Source organism: Garra rufa, chromosome 17, assembly GCF_049309525.1.
Source record: "Garra rufa chromosome 17, GarRuf1.0, whole genome shotgun sequence".
NCBI classification, from domain to species: domain Eukaryota; kingdom Metazoa; phylum Chordata; class Actinopteri; order Cypriniformes; family Cyprinidae; genus Garra; species Garra rufa.
Window position 1 is genome coordinate 37,333,010 of NC_133377.1, and position 11,189 is coordinate 37,344,198.

At 36.7% G+C, this 11,189-nt stretch overlaps 1 protein-coding gene across 1 annotated transcript; it reads right to left on the reverse strand.

The window, feature by feature from the left end:
- Positions 1-5,261: 5,261 nt before the first annotated feature.
- On the reverse strand, positions 5,262-7,285 carry LOC141290198 (keratin, type I cytoskeletal 50 kDa-like). Its single transcript, XM_073822398.1, has 7 exons — positions 6,799-7,285; positions 6,580-6,662; positions 6,338-6,494; positions 6,084-6,245; positions 5,868-5,993; positions 5,563-5,783; positions 5,262-5,445 (listed from the first exon to the last, which is right to left on the reverse strand). The coding sequence occupies exons 1-7, from the start codon at positions 7,216-7,218 to the stop codon at positions 5,328-5,330; spliced, it is 1,287 nt and encodes a 428-aa protein (XP_073678499.1). The 5' UTR covers positions 7,219-7,285; the 3' UTR covers positions 5,262-5,327.
- Between the last annotated feature and the right edge of the window lie 3,904 nt (positions 7,286-11,189).

Sequence of the window (11,189 nt, forward strand, 5' to 3'; positions counted from 1 at the left end):
ATCTTTACCAATGCATATTACTAATCAAAAATTAAGTTTTGATATATTTACGGTAGATCTTACATGATCTTTACTTAATATCCTTAAGTTTTTTGGCATAAAAGAAAAATTTATAATTTTGACCCAAACTATATATTTTTGGTTATTGATACAAATATACCCGTGCTAGGTTTTGTGGTCCAGGGTTACGTATTATGTTTTATGTGTACAGAACTTACCCTACTTTACACCTTTTGACCAACAGGAGGCAATGCCCAGAAACTCTGCAGGGATCCTCCCGGTATGTAAGTATGTGGTCATGCAACAAAATGGTCTTTATTGCACTATATTTGATGCAGGGAATCACCTAGAGCAGTGTTTCCCAACCATGTTTCTGCAGGCACATTGTTAAATCAGGTTTTTTAGTGAGATAAAGTTTGAAAATATGCATTGTTGGTGCTGGCCTAGAGCTACCTGGGGTTATGTCCTTTGCTACAGGCCACACAGGTGATGACCCTTTAAGGTTTGACCCTGCAACCTTTACCAACCTATGTCAATTGAGAGATATTGCTGACACACCTTTGGTGCTTTCATAGGCAAACAGCTTTAAATACACTTATGATTACCTGATTTAATTTGGTGAGGATCAGTGAAACTTCTCTGTAGTAAACGATTACACGTAATCTGGATTGCGTAAACAGATTTCATAAATCTAGTGGTTCTAACTGGATTATATTACATTTTAAAATGCTCATAATCAGATTACAGTTACTTTTTATGGATTACATACGTAAATTCTTCATAATTTATTGATTCACCTTAATTTTTCTGTTTTTGTCATACCATTTAGCTTTGGCTTTATTCACAATATGGAATGGCCATGTTAATGTCATGTAACTAATTTTGTGATCTATGCTTCTAAATTTGGTGGGGGAAATTGGGGGAAGCGTCCCTCAAGCAATTAGACCATCAATTAAAAAATAATTATGCAAGTTACTAAGCACTGGTGATGTATAGCTGTGAAATATTTTCATCGTATCCAGTGACCTTCAGAAATGGTTGGTTCTGGAGGACTGAACAAAAATATTTAAAACCTGGAAGACTGTAAGCGTGTAATGTCATTGTTATTTTCATGATGATTAATGTTTGCTCATGTAATGCAGGCATTCCCAAATATTTTGGCAGCCAACAACATTTGACATATAATATTTACTTGAAATATCCCTGAGGAAGTTAAAATTTCAATAATTTAACAAGACATTTGCATGTTTACAGTTCCCTGATGTAATTTAATGGTAAGGTAAAAGTAATCTAAAAGGTAATTACAATACATTTCGAAAAATTAGAAACCTAGATTATGTTACTAAGTACAATTTTTATCATATAATCTGTAATCATTAACAAACTGAGTAATACATAGTCTATCCAACACTGAGTAGGAATAACAAAGAAAGACTTTTTTTGATAAAGATAGACAATTGAAAGTACAGTAATAATTGAACTCTTCATGCACTGTAAAAAATTTTCACCAGATTCAACTTAAAAACTTAAGGCAGCTGCTGAACTTAGGTTTTTAAGTTAAATCAGCTTAAAACTACAAGTCATTTTAACTTATTACAATCAAAATTAGTTGATTTAACTTAACATTTTAAGGCAGCTGCTAAACTTAAGTTTTTAAGTTGAAACTGGTGAAAACTTTTTACAGTGTGCCTCATGGAATCTAATTAGAGCGAAAGCATGATTCAGATGCGTAGATCAGTGTTTTTCAACCACTGTGCCGCGGTACACTAGTGTGCCGTGAGAGATCGTCAGGTGTGCCGTGGGAAATTATTCAATTTCACCTAAACAGGCCCAGGTTTCACATTGAGTAGGTAGAAATATGAAAGATCAAAAAAGACTGTTTTCATTGTGTTTGTTTGATTCCTATTCAAGACACTTTGATAAGAATGACTATATATTGTTAATTGCACTTTTTATTTGACAGAAGAAGGAATATCAGGGCTCGAAATTGCGACCATTTTGGTCGCATATGCTCCCAAAATTTAATCTGCGCGACCGCTAAATATATTTGGTAGCATTTGTGCGAGTGCGAGAAATTGTTGTGGTGCGACTTGTTTTCATTTCTTTACAAAACTTTCGCTAGCCTAACTATCGCACAGACTGCTGTGAGCTGATGCAGTGACAGCCTCGCCGTTCTCTCTCCAATATTACATAACCAATTAAACGTAATCTTTTAATTCTTATCTTAAATTCAGATTTGAGATATTACCTGTCAATCACTCCGTCACTGACACTGCGCTCTGCTCTCCGCTGAACCGAACGTTTTTTTGCTCCAAATGTTTCTCTCTCTCTCTCTCTCTCTCTCTCTCTCTCTCTCTCTCTCTCTCTCTCTCTCTCTCTCTCTCTCTACCTCCGTTTCGAAGGGTGTGTGATGTGACTTGATTGTGATTTTTGATTGTGGACCATTAAAATATCTTCACTATATGCTTATGAAGAAATATAGTATCGTACACATTCTCTCATATGCAATTCTGGCACCTCCGCCTCAGTATATAATGTACAAGGCATACATTCACATCAGACTTTTCGAAATCCCGTTTGTGGTCCCCCACTTTCTAATTCTTTTGTTAAATTAATGCGTTGATGCATGCTCAGCACCGCCGAGAGTTTTGTGCGATCGTCAAAACGAAACCGAAAGCAAAACACGCACGCGCATTCAAAGGCAATTTTAATACATCGGGTTTAGAGAGCGACTCCCCAATGTACGCAAATTAGGCTACATAACATATCTAGGCTGTTATTAGTATATGTGGGTTATAATAGGTTCATAGGTTGTGTATTTGCAATAGCTCTGTATCATGCTTGAAAAAATTGGTCCCTATTTGCACTTTGAAATTGAGAGAGTAGCCTACTTTGATTATGGCTGCATTTATTGTTTGCACTTAATAGGATTAAGAAAGAATTGTGTAGTTTATTTTTTGTTATTTCAACCATAGATTGTTTAAAAATGCAGTGGTTGCCTCTAATTTAAATGGCTCTACCTATAATAGAGAGAATAAACATCTTGTTCATGTACTCATATTTTAATATATTCTTGTCCCATGCTTAAGGTTTAAAATAAATATTTTTAAAAAAGCCTTTTAGAATCTAGAGTCAGCCCATTTGCTTGTAAAGCATCAGCAATCAGAATCAGCCATGAAGAATTAAGTTTGGTGCATTACTAAAAAGAAATGCCAGGATGAGTGCTGGCTGATCTGCTCAATTGGCAGTTGTGGTGCTCCCTAATATTCAGTGGGTGCTCCTAATTTTTTTTTTGGTGCTCCTTACTTTTTGAGTGCTACCAAGTAAAAAAGTTCATTTCGAGCCCTGAATATGAAAGATCATAAAATACTTTTTTCTTTGTTTTTATTTGATTCCTGTTCAAGACACTACGATAAGAATGGCTGTATATTGTTAATATAGGCTACAGAGTTACATTTTTTTTTTACAGTTTTGATTGTTGGTGTGCCTTGTGATTTTTTTCTATTAAAAAATGTACCTTGTCTCAAAAAAGGTTGAAAAACACTGGCGTAGATCACGGTGACAAAGAGTTATACAAGGTTATTTTTACTCAAAATCTTTGCTATGATACTTCCTGTGAGACATTTGTCATCTCATTCGTTACGTAAAAAATTAAATCATCTATTTGGTAAGTTTTGTGGGGATATGTCAGAAGATTAACTAAGTTTATGTTAACTCATTTAGCAGATGTTTTTATACAAAATTATTAATGGATTAAAAACATCACAAACTAATATCATATAGGAGTCGTGACTTAAATGTTAAGTATGGTATTACTAGTTGCCATATCAACACTATATAGAAAAAAAGCGTGCCAAAATTCACATGCCTTTTGACATCGCTGAATATTTATTTTACCATAGTAAAAGTAAATTTATGGCTAAAGTAATTTTTTCATCTCAGTTTTTAGTATTCATTTAAAATGAGAGAAATCTGATATAATTTTAATCTCCAGTCTGTTATTTATCAGTTTAGTTTATTAATGCTTTGCAAGCAAGCCGAAGACACTAGCCAGTTTTAAACTCCAGTCGCACAGATAGGTTAAGTTGTAGCACTGCGTTACAATGTGCCACGCTATTATTAAACTATGTTCTGTGACATTAGCGATGTAATTTACACCATTTACTTGAATGTATTTTAATGAGAAACCACAAGAAACAGGTAAATATACACTGACAATCGATGTCTAATGTTCAGCAATTATTTCAAGAAATGTAAAGCATTTTGTCTGGTTTATTTGTCTCGTGTTCTATGAGAGCTGTGTGTGGAGGGAGGGGAGTGTATCTCTGAATGTGTTTCATCTTTTTGCCCACATTTTGAACTATACTGTATAGCTGTGTGTTGCGATCAGGGCCATATCAAGCATGGTTGCCATGTGTTTATTTTCAAAATCCAAATTTAGATAAATTTTAATCCAAAAAAAAAAAAAATTATTTTAAAAAGTAATTTGTCTTGCATATTTTTTTCATTTGATCAGGTAACATTTTAAGCTGTCATAGGGTCATGTTACAACGTGCCCCTCAGATGTTGCAAAGTACCCCACCTACGGGGCATATTGTCATATTTCACTTCCTTTCTTTTGAGGTAAATAACTAAAAACATATACATTGTAATTATAAAACAAAGCCTCATATTTGTTCTAGACAAGTGTGAAATTAATGTGGATAAAAGATTTACTTTGAACCCCACGTGGATTTACACAAACTGACAAATTCAAAAAGTTTTAGGTTGTGCCCCGCACTCACCTATTGATATTTGCAGTTGCGCAATACTGTGTGGCAAAGGTAAGCTATACTTATAATAATAGGGAGTAGACTTAAAATAGACTTCTAATAGAGAGAAGAACAGGGAATTTTTACAAATTATTTACAAAAGATTTATACGAAGTTGTAGAAAGTCTTGCATATTATTATTTGTCTTGCCAATTTTACCTATCGTTTTTACTTTAACAGTCAAACTATTGTTCATTTCATTATTATGGAAGCCAATCAAAGTCTTTGAGTAAGTGGTCACCATGTTTTAATGGCTTAGACCAATACTTGCCATATTTATAAGGGTGACAGGAGTAAGTCATGTCACTTTGTTTATTAACACAAATAGTAGTTTTATTATGCTAGCTAATTATTAGTTTTCATATTTGGTTCTCATAAGACTTCATATTTGCAGAAATAGAAGATTTTATGCAAGGTGCCAAAAAAAAAAAAAAAGACAAAACAAAAATGCACAGTTAGACCAGTTTATTGGCTTTTCATCACTCTGTTGTAAAAAGCTTTTGCTCCTGAGTGGTTTTAAGATGTGGTCTGGCTTGTAGATTGGGAGGATGAACTGACTACTTTGCCATCCACCACCTCTTCCACAATGGTTACCACTTTGCGTGTAGTTGAGGATTTGCTTGTGGTTGAGACACTGCAGAGATAGAAATAAAAAAAATATATATTAAAAAATGCTCACTTAAAAATGAGAAAGTTAATGTTTAATCTACATGGTCTTCTTAAAAGATTATGTGTTGTAGTTGTGTTTTACCTTGTAGACTCTCCATCCAGAAGTCTTCTGTACTCCTCAATCTCCATCTCCAGTCTGGTCTTGATGTCCAGAAGCATCTGGTACTCTTGCCCTTGACGGGCCAGATCGGCACGAAGCTGCACCAGTTGCTGTTCCAGGCTGGTCACCTGCATTTGGTAACTACTTAACATGGAGGAGTAACGGGCCTGTGTGTCTGCCAGAGTGCCTTCCAGCGACGCTTTCTGTTGAGGGGAAAGTCATTATTGTACAATCCTAATGACAACAAAACATGTTACAAGATTAATCTGTTTTAGGAGATTGCTTACCATACTGAGTTGTGATTGAAGCTCGATTTCAAGACTCTGAAGTGTGCGTTTAAGCTCTGTCATCTCTGATCTGGACGTTTGGATAGTTTCTGTGCTCGCAACGACTTCTTTATTCAGGGCTTCGCTCTGTGAGAGGAAATCCATCGGAAAGCATTCAGTTAAGTCTTTTTATTACACTCTTACTTTGACAATTTTACAGATTAATTGTCATTTTACCTTGGCCTGGAACCACTCCTCAAGATCTTTGCGGTTCTTATTAGCAACAGCCTCATAATGCTCACGGATTTCAGCCATGATCTTTGTCAGGTCTTCCTGTGGTGCTGCGTCCACCTCTACGTTGACTTGTCCGCCCATCTGGGTGCGTGATGCCAAGAGATCCTAAAGATACAACAACAAACCACTGAGTATATGCATACATCTCACATACATTTCTAAAGCAACTATCGAGTGTGAACCAACCACCAACTTACCTCCTCATGGTTCTTCTTGAGGAAGATCAGCTCCTCTTTTAGACCCTCAGTCTGCATCTCCAGATCAGATCTGGCCATTGTCAGCTCATCCAGTACCCTCCTCAGGCCAGCAATGTCTGCCTCTACAGACTGCCTCATGGCCAGCTCATTCTCATATCTGCACAAAAATGGATCCATTGTAAATGTTTTGGATCCTTTATAAATATGTTTTTATAGTACAAGGCTTCATAAAACAGACTTACTTGACCCTGAAGTCATCTGCAGCCAGCTTGGCATTGTCAATGCTCAAGTAGATGCCTCCATTAACACGAGTGGCATCCTGGATCTTCAGGGGCACAGAATGAAGATGCATAAAAAATACATTTTTGATCTCTCTTTCATGAGTACATGAACTTTAAATATTGCATAAAGGTAGTTTAATGTTTGACTTGACTAATATATTCAATAGTTATGCCACATACCTTGGCCTGGAGGTCACTGATTGTTGCATAATAGGCACTGTAGTCACGAGCAGCAGGAGTGGCCTTGCTCTCTAGGAACTGGCGAATCTTCAGCTCAAGATCAGCATTGGCCTTCTCGAGGGAGCGCACCTTCTCCAGGTAGGAGGCCAGACGATCGTTGAGGTTCTGCATGGTGGCTTTCTCGTTTGCAGAAACATCAGTAGCATCAGCCAGGTTTAAATCACCTCCGAAACCAGCACCAGCACCACCACCAGCAGAGAAGGAACGAGAAGAAGAGGCACTGGAGATACGTGTCCCATATCCTCCTGCTCCTCCGTACACACTACCGGCACGCATGGCGGTGACACGACCAGCTCCGCCACCAGCGACAGAGATGCGAGAAGATGCTCCTGAGGACATGTAGCTGCGGATGGAAGACATCGTTTTAAAGGGAGTCTTGCTGTCGGTGTCTGCTCTGGCTGGAGAATGAGTGAGCGGATGAGTGAGGAGAAGACGACCCCTGTTCCTTTTATGTGGTCAAATGGGGGAGGAACTTCAATGAGTGCCTTAGGTGAAGGAGAGTGAAACTATTCCCCCATTCCCCAAGGCAAGACAGCAGGCGTGGCTGAGTAGGATGGTATTTGAATGGTATGTTATCATTTACAGTTTCACAAGAAGAAATAAATCAGGGGTTTATGTGAGTTTCTGCTGTTGGTTTTTGTAAGTCTTCACACTTCTGTGCTTGCATCATCCATTACTTTTCATATCTGAAAAATACATAATAAAAATGTGACTTCATACATTTTTTAATAGTCACTTAAATCAATACTCAGTTGCACTGTAGGTGGATATTTGTATTTCTTAAAATTCTGACAAAAACACAAAAAAGAAGCCATAGATATTAACAAATGAATTGTTAAATGTTTAGATGCACCTTTATTTAAAATTAAAAATACTTTCAAATTAGACCCTGAGAAAATGAGCCTCTTTAAATGAAACCATTTTTGTAGAAAACCTGATTATTATCAGATCATGCAGAATTCGCCCCAAGCATGATAAACCTGTTTTATCTACTGAACATGTCAGGTTTACCCATCAAACTGGCAGGTTTATTTTTTTCAATTTAATTATGTTTTAGTGTAAATTGTGGAGCTCTGAGATATTCATTTGATTATAAAATCAACAGCTCTTAGGGTTGACTTTTCTGCTCCAGAGCTGATTATTCATACAGGTGGTATCTGTATATGTTTTAGGATGACAGTACAACAAACATTTTCATGTTAAGTTCATTAGATTCATTACAATGTGGGCCTCTAGTTTTTATCTCTGTTCTTTCAGTCACATTGATTTGCATTGATTAGACTAACTTTGATTTGATCTATTTTTATCCAATGAGAAGAGTATTTAAAAAATAAAAAAAGGAAGCTGCCTTTTAGCCTATAAACCCACTGGGCAAATAACTCTGACAAGGAAGTGCTTGGAGTTAAGTAAGAGTTAGTTGTTAGCTAGAAAGTGAACAGGCAGGAAAAGTAACTCCCACAGCATTAAATTATGCAGAAATTTCACTTGTGATTGTGCAAGAAACATCAAAGTTAATCTGTGAATCATAAATCATCAGTCATTTAATTTAGATAAGAAGCCCATATATTGCATACTTTAACTGTTTGATGTTTGCATACCTTAACTCTAGCTTTTTTTTTTTTTTTTTTTTTTTTTTTGCTGTAGCTCTAAATTAAATGTTTAGCCTGTAAGTCAGCTTTATCAATGCTTTGTAACTTCTGTATGTGATTTATAGCAGGCAAAATTGCTAAAATTATATTAAGAAGATGAAATACTCCAAGGCACTTGTGGGCTAAATCTTTAAAAATTTTAAAAGAGTAGACCTATGTGTTTGAGCTGAAATTAAAGGCTTTTTACTTCACGAGTGCCTTGGAGTATTTCATCTTCTTAGTTTGATATTTACCTCCAAATATCCAAAGAGCACCGTTTATTACATGGAGAGACCAGTGCAGCATTCTTGGCTTTTTTGTTTTGTCTACTAAAATTATATGTTCTAAATAAAGCCAAATTTTTACCACTCAGAATTTCCTTGGTCTGAAATGACATAATGATTAAATGTATGTTTTTTTTTATAATGCTATATAAAACCATTTTTTTGATATTTTCTTTTGTAGGAGCAATGGACATTAGGAAAAAACTGAGTAAAGATGTCAGTGTAGAGTAGCAGAGGCTTACAAACAGTCATTAACTAAAGGGGAAAAAATGCCTGTGGCATCAGATTACAGCTGCCGAACCTGAAGAATGCCATACAGCTGCACAGATTTCCAAAAGGAGAACAGGAGTGATGTTCACAAATGGTATGAAAGACTGTACAACTCAGTACAATGTAGCATACTCTCATAGGATTGTAGAGTATTGTTCCTCTCAAGTATTCAGCTGTGGCCTGTTGTACCTCTGACATATTGTGTTGTCTTACAGGCAGGATCAACTAAGTTGCTGGAGCACACAATGTGCAGTCATCAGTTATTAGGCATTCTCTCCAGGAAACTATTTGCCATTGTTTCTATGGCGGTAAGTACACTAAGAAAGCAATTTTGCAGTATCACTGATCTGCCGCCACGAGTCATCTATTTGTGACTTTGTTATTAAAATGAAAAATTTGATGTTTTTCCCTGTTGAAAAAACAGCATATGCTGGTTAGGTATGTTTTGAAGCATATAGTAGCTGGTTTAAGCTGGTCACATGCTGGTCCTAAGAAACTAGCTCCTGCTCAGGACCAGCTGATAACCAGCTCAGGACCAGCTCAAACCAGCTGCCATGCTTTGAAATATACCTAACCAGCATATGCTGTTTTTTTTCAACAGGTTATTTCCACTGTGTCCTTAAATTGTTGGAATGAACAAAGGGGGGTCTAAAATACTTGAAGAAAGCTGTCTCTTGGCATCCTGTTCATAAACAACTTAAATGCTTCCATCATTTTATGGTCACTCATGGAAACATTTTTGGGCCATTTGTGTATTTAGCAATTTGTATGTTGCTTGAAAAAACATTTATTTCACCTACACACAGTAAATTGCCTTTTTTACATACATAGTGTTTGATGAGGGGAACAAGAAATGCAAGAGAAAGTGAGGATGTAAGTGTATAAAGGTTTATTAATAGTCCAAATGAAACATCAACAAAGAACAAAGAGAACAGGCACAAGAAACTAACACCAAGCAATGACAGACCAAAAGTAATACTAGGGCCACAGTGCTTCGCGAAAGTATTTATACACCTTTATTTTTTTTTTCACGTTTTGTATTGTTGCAGCCTTATGTTAAACTGCTTTTTTCAACTTTGCAAATTAATAAAAAAAAAAAAAAAAAACACTGAAATAAGCACATTGCATAAGTATTCATACTCTTAACGCAGTTGAAGCACCTTTATAGCCTCAAGTCTTTTTGGGTATGATGCGACAAGCTTTGCACATCTGCATTTGGCAATTATCTGCCTTTCTTCACCTCACCTCTTCACCTCTCAAGCTCTGTCATCTTGGATGGGGGCTGGGAGATATTTTCAGGTTTCCCCATAAATATTTAATGGGTTCAATCCTAGGTTGTGGCTGGGCCACTCAAGGACATTCACGTTGTCTTGTGAATGCTTTTTGCCCAGTCTAAGGTTCTGAATGCTCTAGACTGTTTTTTTTAAGCTATCTCAATATTTTGGTGCCTTGATCTTTACTTCTACTCTGACTCTACTCTAGTCTGAGTCCCTCAATCCCTGCCGCTGAAAAACAGACCCACAGTATGAGGCTATTACCAGTACACTTTAATTGTGGGATGTTACTCTATGGGTGATAAGCAGTGTTTGGTTTCCTTTATTCTATCATGCTTGGAATTTAAAATCATCAGACCAGAGAATCTTGTTTCTCACAGTCTGAGGGTCAATTAGGTGCTTTTTTGCAAATTCCAAGCATGTTTTCATGTGTCTTTACTGAGGAGAGGGTTGAGTTTGGCCACACCTCCATAAAGAGTGGTGGAGTGTTGCAGTGATGTTTCTATCTAAATATATATTCATGGAGCTCAACCAAAGTGATCATCAGCTTCTTGGTCACCAGTATAACCAAGCCCCTTCTCCATCAGTTGCTCAGTTTGGCCAGGAGGCCAGCTCTAGAAAGATTCCTAGTTGTTCCAAGCTTCTTCCATTATGGGTAATGGAGGCTACATGCTTCTATGAACCTTCAGTGCAGCAAAAAAATTTTCTGAACTCTTCCCCACATCTGTGACTTGACACAAGCCTGTTTTGTGCTCTACAGGCAGGCAGCTTGGTTTTTGCTCTGATATGCATTCCCAGCTGTTAGGCCTTTTCTGAGAGGTGTGTGCCTTTCCAAATCATAATCATTCAAATGAATTTGGCACAGTTTAGCTCCA